The sequence below is a fragment of the Phocoena sinus genome, chromosome 6 (genome assembly GCF_008692025.1).
Source record: "Phocoena sinus isolate mPhoSin1 chromosome 6, mPhoSin1.pri, whole genome shotgun sequence".
Lineage (NCBI taxonomy): Eukaryota > Metazoa > Chordata > Mammalia > Artiodactyla > Phocoenidae > Phocoena > Phocoena sinus.
In genome coordinates, this window is record NC_045768.1 from 89,809,587 (window position 1) to 89,829,753 (window position 20,167).

Sequence of the window (20,167 nt, forward strand, 5' to 3'; positions counted from 1 at the left end):
TTTCAACTCCACTCCAAGGTGAAGATTCCAATCACATTCGAGACTTTTCTCTCAATTTTCTCCTAAGGAAAGTTCCTGAGTCCAGTTATTTACAATATTACAGCACTAGCAGAGCAATGTCTACAACTCATCTTTGTCTGCTGGTTCTTCATCCCCAGTTCGGGGAGGGCCTGCATTTCCATAGTTCGCTAATAACTGGCGGAACAATTTCTTCTAGCTCCTTCTTTTTAGCTTTGAAATCTTCGATGTCAGCATCTTGGTGACCGTGTAGGGAACCCGGCCTAGCTCTCGCGGTCCCCGAGGATCCGGTCAGCTCTCTGCGCGCGGAATTCGGCCCCAGGTGTCGGCAGTGTGGACACCGAACCGGCCACCGCCGACCTCCCGCGGTCGCCTCGCGCCTAGCCTGGGTAGCAGCGCTGGGACGCAGCGGAACGCAGGACTCACGAATAGGAGGAAAGAAGTGCGCGCGCACCGCCAGGGCACGGAGGAACGGGCCTACCCTACTCAAGGCCCCGCCCTGCCCCGCCCTACGCATGGCCCCACCCCCCTCCACGCAAGGCCGGAAGCGCGCATCCCGGGCGCGTCTTCCTCTGACTAGGAGGCCGGGCGGGCGGGGCCTTAAGGCGGCCCTCCCCTCTCCGACCCCGGCCGAGAGCGCGCGCCCGCAGTCCCAGCATCTTTGATACTACGTCTTCTGACACCGCCCCCTCCGCCCCCGTCTCTCCCGTGTGGCCACTCCCCTCCTGCCCACCCCGCGGAGGCGGGGACACAGCCCCACCTCCCCGCACCTCCCGGAGAAACGGTTCCGGAGGAGCTGGGCGGGCCATGCATAGGGGAATGATGGACTAAAGGGCGCCTCAAAGGCTCTGAGCGTGGGCTCCAAAGGGCAAGGACTCAGACCCTGTCTCCACCGCTCACTAGCAGTGTGGCCTCCAATAAGTTAAAAACCTTCGGTGGTGATAACAGTGTCATCCTGATAGCATTGCTGTGAGCATTAATTGAGCTAAAACACCTAGGACAGTGCTTCTAAAAAATGCACGTCCTGTTTTAGTATCATCATTGAAGGTGTTATTAGAACGTGAGAGATTTACAGTGGATGTTCACAAAAAAAGGACCAAAATGTATTAAATGCCTACCGTTCACCCCTGTCCTGTGCTAAGCACTCAGAACTCAATGATGTAAAAACATATGGGGAAATGGCGGAGAAGAGACAAATTTGCCACGCGCAAGAATTCCAAATAATTTACTAGCTAACTCAAGCATGACTCCCCACTCGTGAGTCACTCGTGAGCCACATGGTGGCTCTATCAATGAGCACAGTATGGAAAGGAGTAGGAGCCGGCAACCTTACAGTGAAGAGACCTGACCAACACTAACTCAGCCAGATGATCAAGTCGCTATCAATGGTGATAAGGCATGTTAATTTTATGTAGCCTAACCCCAGTCCACTCATGAAAAAAAAAAAAAATCAGACGAATCACAGTTATAAGACATTCAACAAAACATCTGACTACTCCTCAAGGCTGTCACAAGATCACCAAAAACAAGGTAAGTCTGAGAACCTGTCAGAACGAAGAGACTAAGGAGACATGACAACTAAATATAATGTGGTAGATACTAGAACAAAAAAGGACATTAAGTAAAAACGAAACAAATCTGAATACTGTATGGATCTTGTAAAAAACAAAAAGCGGTTTAATCAAGATCAAATGTATTTCTTCCTTGGGCTTTTTTTTTTAAATTAAATTTCTATTTCTAAGCCTGCTCTATCAGAGAATGTCTTTTTTGTAACTATGAAATTCAGACATCAGCATAACTTGCGTTTTGACCACATATGTTTCTTTAGAGCTAGAAACCTGGAATTACCTGCAATGGGCAAAATATTTCTAAATTTTGGTTATTTGACTAAGCTCTTCACTAGCTGTCTCAATTTGAATTAAACCTCAGTAAAATGTATGTTTTTACAAGGAATTTAAAAGCCGTACCATCTTTATACTAAAAGAATAAAGATTTTTATTAAGCATTGTAAGTTGCATTCAATAGCCTTCAGATACACCACACCACAACCCATCTACAATCAGTCAAACCCAACAGCAGTTCATTCTTGCACAATCCATGAGTTAGGGCAAAACTCCCTTCAACTTACAGTAAGATCCTACTCAGGTCTTGCGGGCAGGGATTGGGGAATTACATCTCATTTCTGATCACTAATGTGTGATGAAGAGCATCAGGAGAATTATATGAAAACGAATAAGAAGTGATTCTGATTTCAAAGTACATTGTTTGGAAACATTAACAAAAACATCAAAATGATATAAGTATACCTGCTTCTACTAAATTCTTGATGGGAAAGTTCTCAAGAACAAGCAATTTGTTTCCTGCTACAGAAGGGGGGGTTGTTTTTTTTTGTTTTTTTTTTTTAAAGATCAAAGGGATTTTTTTTGTTTTTCACAGAATTTCATATTTTGCTAATATGAAGGCATAAAACAGCAACAAAGAACAATAATGCATACAGCAGTGAATACACCAGGGTAATGTTGATATTCGAAACAGCTAGATAATTTGGGGGGTTTTAGAATAAATGCAACAGAGGTCAATAATCACAAAATTTTAAGGTTAGAGCAAGATCAGTCAATGACTAAACAGAGTTAACATCTTTTATAGGACTATTACTGATTATTAGCATTTTTGTTTTGCAAATGGGCACATACTGGTAAGAATGGAAGAAAGGACAATAACATGCATAATATTAACTACACACTTTAAAAATTATGAACCATGCAGAAGTTTAGCTCAAGTAGTAGCACTAATGGTCTACGTCCGATTCAAAACCACATAGTTCATTGATCACAGATGCATGGTATTAAGTCACGAAAAGTTTCAGAACACAGTGTGTTGATTTTGAAAGGTCATTTGCATCTTCTATGATTTCAACTTTATCTCCATTTAACTTGCTTGTAAAGTATGTATGATGTACTGTATATTTAAAATCAGCAGAACGGCAATATTACTCTATAGTTTTTTTAGTTTTGATAGTTGCACTTTTTTTTTTAACACAAAAGAACCACATCAACAGTGATGAAATTTAAGTAAGAAAGAAAAACTGTGGTTGTGCCTAATTTCTTTCATAATCATAAAATCAAAGCCTTAGACAAAGCTTTCTTGTGAACAGTAATGCAAAATCAAAGATAATGGCATACATATGGTGCCAAATGCTAAAAATGATATTTTAAGCTATATATACTTAAAGACTGCCAAAATTTGTTTTCTTTATAGTTCAAGAAACACAGCTATAGGCTTTTGTCATTAACCAGTTTAAACTTTGTGTGTACTTCATTTTAAGTGTGGGAGTCAAATGCTCTTCATTTTCTTTCTCTCTTTTTGTTTTATTGTAGCATTTTGACTACAACTGGTTAAAACTAAAAATGTGTTGTTTAAATCTCTGATATCAAAGAGGGATCCGAATTTCCAAAGTCCTCATTTTTCTCTTACGGAAAGGAAAAAATGTACATAACTGTAGGCTCTCTTTCTCTCCAGATATTCCTAAATCCTTACCCTTCCAGCATCCTTCACCCTCTATAAAAAATAAGTTTACTCTTCTTTCTTTAAGACAGCTGCCTCCAGAGCATCAGCTCTACGGCAAGCACTGTCTGTACTTAGTGCATTTAAGTGAGGATTTGTATTGCACGTCTTAGAGTCATTGTTCAAGGCACTTTCCGAGTGGCTGGGGGCCCTGGTGTCGCCCGCGCTCCCATTCATCTGGGGAGCCGGCTTCTCCTCAGCCACCGCTCCGTTTTCGGCCAGGGACCCGTCTGAAGACACAGCGGAGGATTTAGATTCCCCGGATCTCGACTTCAGTTCTTTGGCCACTTCTTCTGCTGAAGCAGCATAAGGAGGCTTGCCCTATTTAAAATGAAGCACAGCAAGCGATAAGGCAGTTTTTGATAAACAGCGGGTGAGAGGAGACACCAGTTGAGGCCTGATGACACTCACTGCAGATTTAAGAACAGAACACAGCGAGTGCATGGCTGTATCTCTCATTGTTAGGTACTCTCTACCCTATGCATTTTATACTGTGTATACTCTCTATACATTCCATTACATACTCTATATCCTCCATAATCTATATTCTGTAAACTCTACATATTCTATTGTATACTCTATATACTCTCTACATTCTATTATATACTCTATGCACTCTATTCTCTATATATTCTATTATATACCCTATACATTCTCTATACAGTTGACCCTTGAACAACATGGATTTGAACTGCGTAAGTCCACCATTATGTGGTTTTTTTTCAATAAACACCTACTACAGTACTACATGATCCACAGTTGGTTGAATCTGCGGATGTGGAACTGTGGATATGGAGGAGGGCTCACTGTAAAGTTATATGTGGGGCTTCCCTGGTGGCGCAGTGGTTGAGAGTCCGCAGGCCGATGCAGGGGACACGGGTTCGTGCCCCAGTCCGGGAAGATCCCACATGCCACGGACCGGCTGGGCCCGTGAGCCATGGACACTGAGCCTGCGCGTCCGGAGCCTGTGCTCCGCAACAGGAGAGGCCACAACAGTGAGAGGCCCGCGTACCGCAAAAAAAAAAAAAAAAAAAAAAAAAAGTTATATGTGGATTTTCAACTGCGCAGAGAGTCGGCATTGTCCAAGGGTCAACTGTACTCTCCATACTTTACAGTCTATATACACTCTATAATCTATCCACTCTATACATTCTATTTTATACGCTATCCATTCTATCATCTAAATTTTCTATACTCTAAACATTCTATTATATACTCTATCCACTCTGTAGTCTATATACAGAGTGGAACTGGAGGTACCTATCACCCTTGCTTTAGAGACACCCTCTTGTACACCACAGGTAATCATGTTCCCCATTTGGGCTCAGTTTTACACAGTGTCTTCTCATTTTAGTTTTCAGTCCTATAGTTCAGAAACACTCATGTAAACTTTTCTAGAAGTCAATACTACTGTCATTCTCTTGGAACCTTGAGAAACATAATTAATATAAAAATATAGGAGGGCCAAGAAGCGGAGAAAAATAATACTGAAGACCTCAAGTACATGCTTTCAAATCTCAAAACCCTCACTCTCTCGAGGAAAAGTCCACTTGCCAGACTAAACACACACTTGTGGCAGTATTGCCAGTGGTGATTAAGCAGTTCCCCCATGGGTGCCTGCTACAGGAAATGTGTTGAGGCGCCTGCTTCTTAGGGAACCTCCCTATAGTTATGAAGGATGCAGGAAGACTAGGAAGGAAAGCCAGCCTGTACCTGCTTGGAAACAGACACTCCCTCTCTCTACAGCTAATTCTTCCCATAAGCCTAGGCCACTGCAAGGGGTCCTGCACCACTATATGTACCACAAGCACGGGGCAGCACTGCCTCCTCTGTCCCACTGACACATCGTACCAGCACTGGCCCCATCAGGATGGCAACAACAGAGAAAGGAAGGCCAGAGACTCTTAGGAAACAAGCTGCCTTTCATCATCTGTCCTTCTCAAGGTGCAAGAATACTACTTTCACTTAAAAACGAGCAACAGGAAGTACCAAGGAATCCACACATTATGGCAGTAAAAGATGGAACAACATCCCTAAGGACAATGAAATACATCAGAAAGGCATGTCAATAAAAGACCAAGACTGCTTCCTTTGATTTTAAAACAGGCTGTGACAGGACAGGATGAGGAAGAGGAGCACAGATTAAACCAGGAAAAGCCATAAAGTGAGGCGAAAAACTTTGGGAAGAATTTAAAATAAAGAAAAAATAATTCCAGAAATGAACACTAAACTAGAAGAAACAACACCAAATAAACATCATAGTACCTGAAGGTGAAAGAACAAAACTTTTAAAATCAGAGAGATGAAGAAAGGGAAATGCAGATCAAAACCACAATGAGACACCATTTCATACCCACTAGGATGGCCAAACTCAACAACAGATAGTAGCAAGTATTGACATGCATGTAGAGAATTGGAATCCTCATACATTGCTGATAGGAATGGAAAATGGTGCAGCCATTTTGAAAACAGTTTTGCAGTTCCTCAAATGCTTAAACACAGAGTTACCATATGACCCAGAAATTCACTCCTACATGCATACCGAAGAGAAGTGAAAATGTGTAGTTAACAGTTAACAGTACTCTTATATATTTGAAAGTTGTTAACAGTAGTTAACAACACTCTTATAGTTAACAGTACTCATATATTTGAAAGTTGCTAAAAGAGTATATCTTAAAAGATACTCATCACAAGATATACTCATCACTTAAAAGATTTCTCATCACAAGAAGTAGAAATTTGTAATTATGTGTGGTGATGGATGTTAACTAGACTTATTGTGGTGATCATTTTGCAATAAACACAAATATCGAATCATTATGCTGTACACATGAACTAATATAATATTATGTGTCAATTACATCTCAATAAAACCGGGGGGAAAAAAACCAAACTTGTACATATATGTTCATAGCAGCATTATTCATAATAGTCAAAAACTGGAAACAATCTAAATGTCCATCAACTGATGAACAAGTAAACAAAATGTAGTGCATCTATATAATGAAGCATCACTCAGCAGTAATACAGAATGAAGTCCTGGTAGGGGGCACAACATGTGCACTTACATGAAATGTACAGAGAGCAACTCTAGACAGAAAGCAGATCCACCAGAGACTATGGGGGTGGGGTGTATGACTGCTCATGAATAAGGGGTTTCTTTTGGGGTGATGAATGTTCTGGAATTAACGGTGATTGCGTATGACCTTAGGAAGAGACTGAATTGTACACTTTAAACAGGTGAATTGTATAGTATATGAGTTACATCTCAAAAAAGAAAGGAAGAGACGAAAAGGAATCAAGAGTATGCCAAACACCGAAGACAGACCCAGAAGGTCTAGTACGACAGGAGCACCAGAGATGAAAACAAAGCAAAGCAAAAGAACTGAAATGAAAAACTAGTAATTCAAGAAAATTTTCTGACATAAACAAATTTGAAATTGCATTTGGAAAGAAAGCATTGCATACTGAGTGCATTGACCAAGAATGACCAGCAGCAGGGCATGTCACTAAACTTTGATGGAAAAACGAAAACAATTTAGGCATTTAGCCAAAACAGCAAATGACTTCAAAGGGAAAGACAATTCAATTATTATTAGTCTTTAACAGCAAAGCTTTATAACAGAAGAAAATCAAATAATGTGTAAGTCACTTGAGAAGATGTGAACCAATATTTCTAATTGCTAGGAAAATAAACTGTTTTCAAATTAAACACTGTTTTCCTAAGTCTTCCCTAGGAACCCACTAAAGAAAGAGCCTTAGAGGGACAAAATGGACCAGCAGACTCAAGGCTGGTGGGGCACGGGACACAGTTATCTACAAACCCTGGACAAGTGTGGCTGAAAGGAGTATACTTTGGACAATGCAGACAATAGTAGCAAAGCTGTTTTTCAAAACTGTGAGGATGACAGGGGAAAATGGGGGAAGCATATACCAACATTTTCTTTTAATTGTTCCCAGTGACTGTGCTGGTGATGGAAGAATTAGCTATTCCTAGCAGACTGTGTATGCAATGTGGGATGAAGTAAATAATGAGTTATGGGATGTTCTAATTTAATCATCCTCTGGGTTCTTAGGAACCAAGATTCTCAGAAGGGAAGAAAAGACATACTGATATAAACAGTAAAGGTTAAGTCAAATTCCTAAAATCCTAAATTTGAATTATAAGAGTCAGTTTAATTAGGGAGGAAAAAAGCAGCAGATTACATGCATATATGTTTGTGTGTGCATAGTATATGTGAGTATGCATGTGTACACCTTTTCCCTCTAGCTCTGTTCATAGGAAAAGCCTAGAAATGGTGATTTGGTGTAGAAGAAAGAAAATAGAGATGTAACAGAAAAGTGACTAAATAAAAGCCTATAGTCCTCAGTTTGAACTGGAAACATCAGTGAGAATTCATGAGAATCATACCTTTAAAAAAATACAATAAAAAGGCACATCGGTTGTGTGTGTGTTTACATATATAAAGAAACAGGACTCTGTGTGCCTATGTACACAGAACACTAGGAACAATGACTGACCCTACGGCACCCAGGGTCCATCGGTTCTCCTACTTGAAATGCCATTTCTCACTAAAGAAACTGAGAAACTAAGAGAAACGACTGTCACTGGTCTGCCGGGCTGGGTGATACACCAGACAGGAAGCTACTGAAGACCAGAGGTCACGGCAAAGGGCCCAGTGGCCAAGGATGGGTGAGGTGAGCTACAAAAAACCATGTGTTGACCTAGTTCCTGTAAGGGCTGTAATACTCAGGCACCAAAAACAGAAAGCAATGGGAAGCATCTTTTTATAAAAATACCCCAATAAATAAAGAAAAAGAAATGACCGAATGAGAATATCTTCATTTTGCAATCTGCAGTATATGAACAGATTAACAGGTCCTAACATAAAAACAGATAAGCAGACATGAAAGCACACACTACAGTCTTGCCACAGGGACAAACCGAAGTCCGATGCACCATCCAGACCCAGCTACCGGCGGGCAAGAAAGGTCAGAGCCACATGGGGAAAAGCACCATGAGTATGAGTGTGCACTCGGCAAAAGCCAGAAGTCTGTAGGTGAAATAACCTGGGCTGTCCTTCAATAGATAAATGAAGGAAAAGAAAGGGGGGGAGGGAAGCCTGCTGATTCAGAGAGACTTAGAAGACATAGCAAACTATAAGAAAACGAACACAATTCAACATCAGTGTCTAGGAATGCACACGTGAGTGATAAAACCAGAAAGAGGCAAGGGAGAAATAACTGAGTGTAAAACTCCAGGGTTGTAGTTATTTTGTGCAGAGGGAGGCAGGGGGTTAGTGTTGGGATTGGGCCCGTGAGGGGCTCTTGATATGGCTGGGAAAATGCTATTCATCACACAGGTGATGGCTACACGGCTATTTGACTTATAACTGATGAAGCTATATTTGTGTGTCTGTGTGGTTTTTGGTATCTCGGTTTTATATTAAAATAAAAATAAAAGTGCTTAAGCAACATAGGGACACATATTCCCCACTAGCAGCTTAGGAAAGGCCCCTGTATCCACCATGTATGACCATAACATACAACCAGAGGCATTTTTATAGGACGAGCTCTGGAGAACCAGTAAGAATGAAGTTCTCCTCCCTCTTGTAAACCAGTCGAGAGGCTAAGAGTGCCTCTAGCTCAAAAGGGCATTTTGGTGAAGGCTGAGGAAGGTCAGGGTGGGCTACAGGAGAGCCAGAATGAGCTGAGTACCTCCCCCTTGCTGGATGCTGTGCTACAAAGAGGGGCTGCCTGGGCCTGCTTTCAGGAAAGAGACTGCCTCTGCACTTGACTTGCTTGATGTATTTCATCAAAACAGAAGCTACCAAGACGCTAAGATCACCTGGCAAAGGCAGAAGTTTTATTTTCTCTTGGCCAAGTAAGTTTCCAAATATGGGTTATTAATAAATGAGTCACAAGAGTGTACTCCTCTTAATGTTTACAAGGATGCTATGGGAAAAAACTGTGTACTTTGACTAAACGCCATAATTCAGTAAATGAGACAACATAATACATTGTTAGGGCTGATTGGTGTTTTTAAAAGATTGTTCTCAAGGGAAGTTCATCAGAATCCAAGTCCTAAAATGGAATATCCAAAGCGGCAGTTCTAGCTCTTTCATGAAGACAGATGTGACTTTATTTTCTCATGAGCTGATCCTTTCAGGGAAGAGCTAGTCAAGATGGTCCAGGAGGAGAAAAAGATGCACTGTTCCAGGATTTAAAGTCATAATTTTCTTTTAAATCCTAAATGTGATTTACCTACATAATGTTTTATAATATAAACAGCATTAATAGCTCCTGGATTATTCTCAGCTAAATTCCTATGTACAGCACGTGAACACGAGATCATGCTCTCTTTACCACAAGTGATGATAAAATGATCTGGGTCTGAGGGAATGTACATTTGGTAAGCACCATGTGCCGCTATTGTGTTAGCTCAACAGCTACAGAAACATTCCGACACCCCTCCTGTCTGGACACAGGCACTGAAACACTGGCCTGGGACGATCAGGCACTCAGGAGTGAACTGGCACTAGCACTATGTTGTGTTATTACCTGAATCGCACCCTGGTTTTTATAGCCTCTGCCATAGTACCTTCCACCTCTTCCAAATGTTCTGATCACTGGAGTGGAAATAACTCCTCTTGGACGCCTAAACACATAAAAGAGGACAAAAACAAAGAGACTTGAATCTGTTACAGATAACATTTAAACATTTAAAATCATATCAAATGGATTTAAAGGTGTCTAGTCTACGCTACAGGAAGCACAAACTTTATTAAATCATGGTCACACCAAAGATTTAGTCCAAGTAATCAATCTTATTTTTTTGGTACATATTCAGTGTATTCAATTTTCAAAATAATGCACTTCAAAAATGTTCTTTTTTAAAAAACATTAAAAAATGGTTAATTGAGTAATTTTGGGATAATTATTTACTAATGGTTTAAATAATTACATAATGCTATATATAATGGAATCCTATACAACCACTAAGAATGGTGTTAAAGAAGAATGTATTTAATGATGTAAAAATGTTCCTAGTAAACTCATGATTAAAGTAATAAGTAAGAGGCTGTGTTTTTAAGCTTATACAAATACATTTTCATTGTTCAGAACTTACCCTCTTGCTGGTCCTCCAACAGAAACTACCTGTAGGGGGAAAGGCCCACGGCCTCCACGGCCCCGTCTGCTCCCAGCCCAGTGGCCAACCACGGTGCCAGCTATTTCTAGCTTCCCTCCCTGAGAAGGTATAGGTTGGATTCCTGCACAAAAGTAGATGAAAAAAAATCTTTACAACCACAGGACTAACAAAGAGAAATAAGCAAGCAGTTTCTTTTCAAATGTGGTTTCCATTTCATATGAAGCCCCTTTCTCTTGCTTTGTGAAGACTTGTTTATTATGTGAACTATCTATGTGCACACGTTTGATTTTAATGGTTTTATTTTTAAGCTGTTGTTAAAAATACACCTGAAAGTAAGACAACTGTGTTGGCTATTTAAAGAACCCATGACAACTGAAATAGGTTACAACTGCAAAATGAGCATGGCTGTTAGGTAGAAATAGATCCAATAAAGTATTGGGTGCATATGGCACACCTTCTATATTACCAAGATGGAAAATCTGCAAACTCAGAATGTCTTTCTCTTTGAGTAATTACTTACAAGTTTACTACCTTAACTAAACATTACAGAAATTGATCAGTAAAGCTAGCCTGTTACTTCTTATTGCATTATTAAATGATAATTTCCCTAGGTAGGGTTACAAATATTCATTGTATTCACTAACTTCTATTAACTACTAGTAGCCTGCATATTCTAAGGTTTTCTGACTTACCTAAGAAAATCCTCAAACAATTAGTTGGTACCAAAATTTCTGATAAAAACAAAACAAAACAGAACCTCAAGCATCTTCTTTTCTGGCACATGGAATGGATTATAATAAATTCTCCATCATCTTGGTATTAGCCATGATGATTAACAGCCAGGTCGCGCTGTTCAACAAAATCTACAAGCCTTACATTTTCTAGTGGCCGCGTTAAAAAAGTACAAAGAAACACATGAAATAAATATTAGTAATGTATATTTTAGGGGAGTTCCCTGGCAGTCCAGTGGTTAAGACTCTGCGCTCCCAATGCAGGGGGCATGGGTTCAATCCCTGGTCGGGGAACTGAGATGCCGCATGCCACATGGTGCAGCCCAAAAAAAAAAGTATATTTTATTTAACCCAATATACCCAAATTAACATTAATTTCAACATGTAATCAATATAAAAAACAACTACTAATGAGACATTTTGCATTCTTTTTTCCGTATGAAGTTTGTAAAATTAGATGTGTGCTTAGGACACTGCTCAGTTTGGATGAGCCACAGTTCAAGTGCTCGAGAGCCACGTGCGGCCAGTGGCTACTACACTGGACAGCACAGATCCGGATTCCAGACACAATTTGGTGGAAGTTAAGAAGCAGGTTCCTCTTGCCATTTCAGACTAAAAAACCACTTCTGACCAAACAATGTTCATAGTCAGAATTCCCCCCTCCTGCCCTCCCTGCCACCACAGTATTTTATCACAACTGCAGGCCAGCATAAGTTTCCAGGTAAGGGTTGCAAGAAGCTGAAGCCGATTGTGAAACAGAGAACACACGTTACTGTGCACTGCATGATGCGCAGTAACAGGAGGAAAAGCACCCTGGACAGCCGGGAGAACTAAGGGGAGGCAGGAGAGGGGCATGCAGTAGGAGAGGAGAAGTGGCTCCTACAGCTACAGAGAGAGGGCAGCATTCATCTGTAAGAGTCTTACTACTACAAAAGATGTCTCTAGGTAGCTTCTGTAAGTACGCAAGTAACTGAGCTGGAAAAATATTCCCGGTCAAGAAAGGCTTGCCTACCCTAAAAGTTCTTCAAAATTGTATTTGAGTAATCCTGTAATGTAGACTTGATAGCCATGTTTAGATCTGCAGTCCCAAAATGTGGGATTTATGACAAAGTCACAAGTCATGGGCTTCAAAGTACAGCAAAATCACAAGATAGTATTTCAAGACTAAATGTTAAGACTTTTTCTCTCCCTCACAAGCCTAATACAAATAAGAAGAGAAGCAATGCGAATTTAAAATAGACTATTTATATATCTGATATTAGATCTTTCTTTAAAAATGTTTCTATGAAACAAACTGCGATAAAGTTTTTTATGCCAAGAATTGTACAATGCCCTTAGAATCTTCTAAACAAGCATCATCCTCTTTACCCAGAGGGGGCTGTTAGGGAATACGACAGGAAAAAAACATCACTGGGTATTACTGGGCAGCCTGTTCTAACACAGGAGACAATGGTTAGGGGGCCAGGTGCACAGAAGAAGGGCTGTGTGTGGACACACACTGGCCCCTCTGGAAGGCAGAGATGGGCCACAGCAAAGCTGCTGCAGAGACCTGGGGGCAGGCAGAGGCTGGGAGAAGAGCAGCAGTGAATGCCAGAGTGGGGACCTATCAGGAAGGATATGGTGCTGGAGTCAGGACAGACGAGGAGGAAGAAGAGTCAGAAGAAGCGGGAAGCTGCTGGCGGACAGAAGCTCTAGGAGGAGGTGTGGCATAATTACCGCCCTGTGACTTGCTAGTCCTGCTGCTGTCACTGCCTGAGAAGGCTCCGCAGTGTCCTGCTGCTGTCGCCACGCGGAAGGCACGGTAAGCGCCTGTCGCTACAGTTTCCCCATAGGGGCCTCCAAAGCCACAGACTCCTGTGGGACCCGGGTGGAGAGAGATGGGAGAAGCCATGAGGAACTGGGTTCAGGGAGAGCCACCAGTGGGCTTTCAGGCAGAGCAACCCCCATGTCCTTCAGCTGTTGTTCTTACACCATCAGCTGCCAGGGAGGAGACTCCTGACCCCTCGTGTCACCAATAACACTGAAATGTCGCCTTGCCTGCTCTTGGAGGAGCCTCTGGAGACCAAACACTATTGCTGTGGGCTCTGCCACAGACTTGGGAGGTGGCCTTAGTGGAGGAGCGCTCCACTGACCCCACACGTGAGAAAATCTTAAATCACAAACGTGAGCAGAGTTTTCAGCTACACTGACCAATTTTAAAATCTTATCTCTGCTATTAATAGCTTTTGTAGTTCCCGCTCCCTTTCCGATACATAATCTCTTCCGGGATCAAGTTTGCTCCTTTCTAATGTGAAGAGATGTTGCTGCAAACTTCATAACTAAGCCTGTCAATTATTTACAAGGTCTCAACACAGCAAGATATTGCCCACTAAGAAGGCCTGCACGCTGTACGTGCGTCTGTCTCCCCACTCTAGCAAGTCCCTACATACAGTGATGGACACACTCACCTGCAAAGCCCCGCCCTCGGCCCTGTGCTGGTGGGACAGGCCCGAAGTGCCGTGGGTACACGGAGGTGGGGTAGAAAGGCAGCGCCGCTGGCGGTGGGAAGGGGAGCGGGTGGCTCTGCCGGGAGAAGTTCAGCCCTTCCAGGATGCTCTGCCGCATCTTTTCTACCTTGGCGGCTTGCTCGGCCTGGAAGTCAAGGACTGGCATGTGAAAACTTCACTCACAAGGTTTCAGTTGAATCGGAAAGAACAGGAAAGAAATGAGACATGCTGACCACTGTGCCATGCCTACTTATTTACCCATAAATAACACAGTCACAATCTGCTCAGTGATACTTGTTTACAGAATGCAAACATGACCCCAAAAGCAAAAATGCAAAAAAAAAAAAAAAAAAGATTAACAGATACCTCTTCATCTCATAATCTTAATCTTATAAAACAGGAATTTAAATTTCTACTTTCTCAGCATATCTTCAGGTGAGAACCATTTACTATAAAGTTTATTAACTGAAAATGAATTTGGTTCTCAAAATCAATGACTAAGTCCAGACAGATCATGCTCACAGCCTTCCTTCCACTTGTGGACCAGGGGGTAGACGATGCCTAGTTCACAACTTTAAAATGTACTCTCCTATCAATTTAATTTTAGGTCAGGTATTTACTGTATTTTACAGAGAAGGAACTGAGGCACAGAGTGATAGATGCTTTTTAAGGGAAGCCTAGAGCTCTCTGAGACTGGACAGGACAATAGCCCAACTGATCTGTCTGTGGGGCTGTCTGTGAGATGACTGTTCAGTCACCTGCACAAATGTGGACAATACAACTTGTGTATGTCAAATTCCACTGTGAAAAAACATCAGAAACATTCAACTTGAGTGTCTTTTGTTAATAAACACACAAATATGTACACCAGCAACCAATCTGTAATCAGAGAAATTGAAAATCTGCTTACTCTGTAAAACTGTCTTTAGACTGAGCTTGACTAAAGCAGCAGGTGGGAGAATGCATGTTTTGTAGTCTAAGGTTTAGAAGCTTGCAGCACACGTGAGCTTCTTTTATACAAAGGGACAAGATAACCTCATAACCTATTTCACTTTATTTTTAAATCAGGATTTTTAAAAAGTACAGTCAATCCTCATTATTCATGAGTTCCACATCTGCACACTTACCCACTTGCTAAAATTTATTTGTAACCTCAAAATCAATACTCCTGGCATTTTCATAGTCATTTGAAGACATTTGCTAAGTGCGATAAAGTTTGAGTTGCGACCTGAGCTTGAAGAAGACACAGCATTGCCTTCGTGTTTCAGCTTTTATACTGTAAACATGTGTCCTGTTCACTGTCTCCTTAGTGCCACACTTTTCGTGTTTTTGTGAATGATTTTGCTGTTTCAAACGGCCCCAAGAGCAGTGCTGAGTACTGACTAGTGTTCCCAAGTGCTAGGCTGTGATGTACCTTACAGAGAAAATGCACATGTTAGTTAAATGAGCTTTGGTGAGGCTGAGTTATAGTGCTGTCGGCCATAAGTTCAATGTGAGTGAATTAACAATATATATGCATTAAGAAGTATTTAAACAGAAACACATGTAAAACAAGGTTACGTACTGACTGGTTGATGAAGATGATGTGACGGGAGTCTTGCAGGAACCTAACCGTATATTTCCCCTAAGAGCAAAGCTTCAGTATTTGCTAATTCAGTGTTCAAGGCGAATATATAGAATATAATTACCGTGAATAATGAGAACCAAGTGTATATCCTGAGCTGGGCACTAAACTGGCATTTAGTTACACACTGGGCTGGGCCCAATCTAAATCAAATTCCTGTCGCACAGGCTTGTTACAAATTCGGTAGGAAAGACGACAGATTAGCCAGTGAGCGTTATTTCATTCTGGTTGGAGGTGGCTACCTGCTCCTCCCCGCCCCACCCAGCCTGCTTTCTTGCAACTGACCTGACCATCACAGAGGTCGATGAGTGGGGTCTTTTCCCGGCTTGCTTTGAGGAGTTTGGACTGGAAGAGCTTCCCATCAAAATACATCCAAGGACAGCAGTGTTCCCAGGGCACTGGCTGGCCACACGCGTCGTTCGCAAACAGGGCCATGTCCACGCCACTCATGAAGAGAGCTGACAGCTGAATGCCGCGGGGGTCTAGGTTCTCAATCTTTAAATGGAAAAGAGTGATTTCTATGGAGTAAGAATACTACAGTATCCAATTCTTACAATGTCTGACTACAACTCTCCACAGGTAATGAGCACACCCCTCAACCAAATGCCCTCTAAGCAGCCCTATCACTACCTTACAGTGTCTTAACACTGACTTGTCTGAACAGAAAGACTTACGTTATTTAACAAATTTAAATTTAAGAGACTGTTTGATAAACACACTGAAATATTTCAATTTGGAATTTGTAAACAGTTACACAAGTATCAAGTAATACTGTATTTAAGGTGGACACATGACAAAGCAACAAATTATTAATAGTCTCCTTAGCAGTTAAGAAGCCCACAATTCATTTACGAGATAAAATTTTACACTGAAGATTCTAAACACTGGTAATATATTAACAGAAATGTTGTAAAAAGGAATACTCTATTAAGATTCTGCATTTTTCAAGCAGTTATCTTAAAAAATTACTTGGTATAATTTCATTCTTAAGTTTGTACTTTATGTTTACATTATTTTATATGTTAATGTTTTAGATAGCAACTTATTAATGAGACTGTCAAAATGTTTTAGGAGAAATGGATAGCTTATAAATGAAAGAACACAACAGCAAAAACACTGTATTTGAACCATGCAGACTATCAGAAGCTAAAGACTTGTATCTGTGGGTTCTTCTCACTCAGTCATTAGTGCTGTGAGCCTTCCTTTGTACACACAGCCCTTTCTTCTAGCATCTAATGTGTAGGATAAGAAACACTGACAAATACAGTCAACTCTTGATTATCTGTGAAGGACCTTGTTTGTGGATTATCCAGGACTGAGCTTTAACTGTCCTGGTTTCTGTCTTCCCACCTTCCACGCTTATTTTCTAAGGTGATGGTCTCTTGAGAATGCAGTCTTTATGGGTACCAAACTAAGCAATGCCTAATTGTGGCAGGTAAACTGGCTTTTCATTAAAGATAAAAAAGATGACTCCAGTGCCAAATACTAATGAATTTGATTATCTGATGTTTTGTGCTGTCAGTGTCAACATTCCCATTATCAGCTAACACTGTGTTTTCCAACCTCCCCCCCTTTTTTTTAAAAATTTGAAGTCAATGCAGTAAAGAACCTCCTGAACCTGGAGAAGTCTGTCCACCACTCCCAGCCCACCTCTGCTGGCTCCTGCTTCTCTAATGTAGTGTCAGAAAAGGGAACTAATAAACATGTTCATTTGAGGGCAGGTGGGGTCAGGATGATAGAATTAGATGCCTTTTTACATTTATGAGCAGAAAGGGGAGAGAAAGAGGGTCAAAATGGAAAAAAAAAAAAAAAGTCACCTAACTTACTTAGATCCCCACCGGCCTTGCCTTTCTCTGCACTGCAGAAAGGAAGTGGAAACTCCCTTCTTCTGAGTCCTGAGGCAGAAAGAGGGAGTTTCTCCTCCCTAAACACTGACGCTGCGGGAAAGTGGCACAGCAGCGATGCCAGCCCAAGCTTGGAGGCTGCCTGTGCAGAAACCCATCCCCTGGCCCCTCTGCAGGGACCATGGCAACCAGGCCTCTAGCCGCTCTCTCACTGTCAGCCCACAGCCTTCCAGGCCAGAGGAGGGAGGACCAGGTCAAGGCTGAGGGGAAGGGAACGATGGTGCTGATGCTGCTCTAAAGACGTTTGCTTTATAACAAAGTGCCAGTGGGGTCCTTCTGGTGAAATCCGATACTGCTGTCATTTCTTAGTCACTGGTGGTGTTGGTCATATCCACCCTTAGCCCTTATTTAACTAATACAGCTCAAAACCATTTCGGGCAGATGGCCACCTGCGTGCTGAGGCTAAGCAATGGGAGCCAGTGCATGGAACACAGAAGCACCCTAGTTAGAACAAGTAACCTCCCAGTGAGCGGATGGGAGGAATGGATAAATCTACATTATCCACACACATATATATTTATTTTAAATGGCCTCATCATTAGTTGAAGAATTGTGTTTTTACGGGTTTAAAAAATGATTTTCAAGTCAATTTGTTTTAGAAATAACAACTACCATTAATTCAATAGAGAAAAATTCTTAAAATAAAAACTGCCTAAATAATGTGAATAAAATCTCAATTGCTGTGTGGATTTCACTTCATTCAAAAAAATTTTTAATTACTTTACGTGGTGTTTTATATTTCATCCCCTAAATGTTAATTGCACACATAATACTATCTAATATTTATGAGGCACTTAATAAATATGTATCAGACATCACTCTAAGTATTTTTCCATATATTATTTCATTAACATCTCAACAATCTCATGTATGATACTGCTGTTAGTACTCCATTTCATAGATGGAGAAACTGAGTCACAGAGCGCTCAAGGTCACAAAACTGATCTGGTGGCACCAGAATCTGAACCCTTGATCATAGAAATGGTTGCAATATTCACATTCCAACCTCATTCTCTTATACCACATAAGATAAAATATTCACCGTTATTCAAAGTTCCTCAACTAGAAAAATAGTGACAAAATTTTATGATCTCACAGTAAATACAAATATGGAATGTAGCTCTGGCCAATTAGTTCAAGAACCAAATTCCAGTGAGGTTACTTGGTCCAACTTCTAATTACTGGGCAACAGACTCTTACTTTGATTTGTCATATTTACCTATACGCACAACAATTCTTACAGGTATCACAGACATGCTGCACGTCCCTACTACTGTCTTTAAAGCTCTTCATTTTCCATCTTTTAATTCTGCACTTGGCATGTGAACTGTTAAAAGAATTTAAGGCAATTATAGGGATGTCAAAAGCAAGGGAGAAAGAAACTGGATAAATATTAAAACTGTGCAAAGGTCCTTCTCCTCATCCTTCACCCGCCCTCCTCCAAACACAGTGTCAGTGCTGATTTTACCTTAGTCATTATTTTTGTGCTGGTAACCTAGGAGAAGCGCCACAAAAATAAACCAGGGAAAAAGTGAAGGCCGTCAGTCAATCATTGTCATGGATCCTCAAGGAACCACGCAGAACACTCAACTATTCAGGGTCGTGGCGGGAGGACAGAGACTGGACAAGATGAAACTCTTGCAAATTCATTTAAACCAACCGTTTCAACATCTTTTCACACCAAACCTCCTATCAGAATAGCCAACAAGAGGCCAAACTGTTCAAAATTAGGTCTTTTCTTTCTCTTCTCCTATTTATTCTCAAAGCATATAATGGACAAAAATGGGAGAAGAAAAACAGGATCTGGGCAATCCACAAACTGGATAATGGCCCCTAAAAGAACAACAAAAATCAAGAGTTGACTATATCCTCAACAGGAAAATGGTATTTTATAGAAAAGCATCGTCATTGCTTTTGAAATATCAAAACAACTTTAATGGTTAAGTGAAAAAGCAATTTTGAAATTTACTCTTCTATCACTGAATTTTGGGACCCTCAGTCTCTGCATAGGGATTTTTGTTCATTTAAATAATGATTATTCCTATCAGTTCTCAATCTGATAGCTGAGAGGATCTCTGATCTTAAAAAAACCCCAACTATCTTTCCACCCAATGAATGCTGTTATTTTCCCTTCCAGCTCTTTCAGAATTTATGGTGCTCGTGAATGAAGCACTAACGATGCAGGCTGTCCTTGGTGAAAGGAACACAGACCTCCAGACCAGCAAGACCCAAAGGGATAGTGGTGGGCTTGAAGTAACTGCACATAAAATGGGTCTTTCTAAACACAGCTCTAGAAACGCCTGGCTTTAGATGAAGAATCAGGAGAAAATTATGAAAGCACTAAGACCTCAAAAGAACCAAAATGAAAGCTCAGAGTGCGACTGTCTTTCAAAAGTTATATCCTATGTGTTGATCCAAAAATGAAAAGGATATGGGAGAAGATGAACTTTGAGTAAAAGCAAGTTGATGGTGAATAAGGCTTGGTGGGCATACCTGATACCTGGCGGTCTGATTTTCAGAACTGGGATGTCAATACTGATGTAATAATCTAAATAAGAGAAACAGGAAGTAGAGGTAGAGGGATGGCACCACACTCTAGTAAAAGTATTTACAACACCCCTGAGCACAGTCTGCTGATGAAGATGGTGGTGATGGCACCACATGCTAGGACACAGGGAGGGAGAGCCTGC

The 20,167-nt window shown here is 41.1% G+C and overlaps 1 protein-coding gene across 3 annotated transcripts in view; it reads right to left on the minus strand.

Annotated features, from left to right (window-relative positions):
* Positions 1-1,989: 1,989 nt before the first annotated feature.
* FAM120A (family with sequence similarity 120A) overlaps positions 1,990-20,167 on the minus strand; it is a 105,452-nt gene continuing 87,274 nt past the window's right edge. The window contains exons 13-18 of one of the 3 annotated variants that reach the window (XM_032636109.1): positions 15,859-16,068; positions 13,911-14,094; positions 13,180-13,317; positions 10,712-10,853; positions 10,144-10,240; positions 1,990-3,903 (exon numbers count right to left, since the gene is read on the minus strand). In XM_032636109.1, coding sequence (XP_032492000.1) covers positions 3,592-3,903; positions 10,144-10,240; positions 10,712-10,853; positions 13,180-13,317; positions 13,911-14,094; positions 15,859-16,068 — 1,083 coding nt within the window. In that variant the 3' untranslated portion in view covers positions 1,990-3,591. Of the gene's footprint in view, positions 3,904-10,143; positions 10,241-10,711; positions 10,854-13,179; positions 13,318-13,910; positions 14,095-15,858; positions 16,069-19,977; positions 20,026-20,167 lie in introns of those variants that run through there. The other 2 variants (XM_032636108.1, XM_032636110.1) reach the window with 2 other exon arrangements.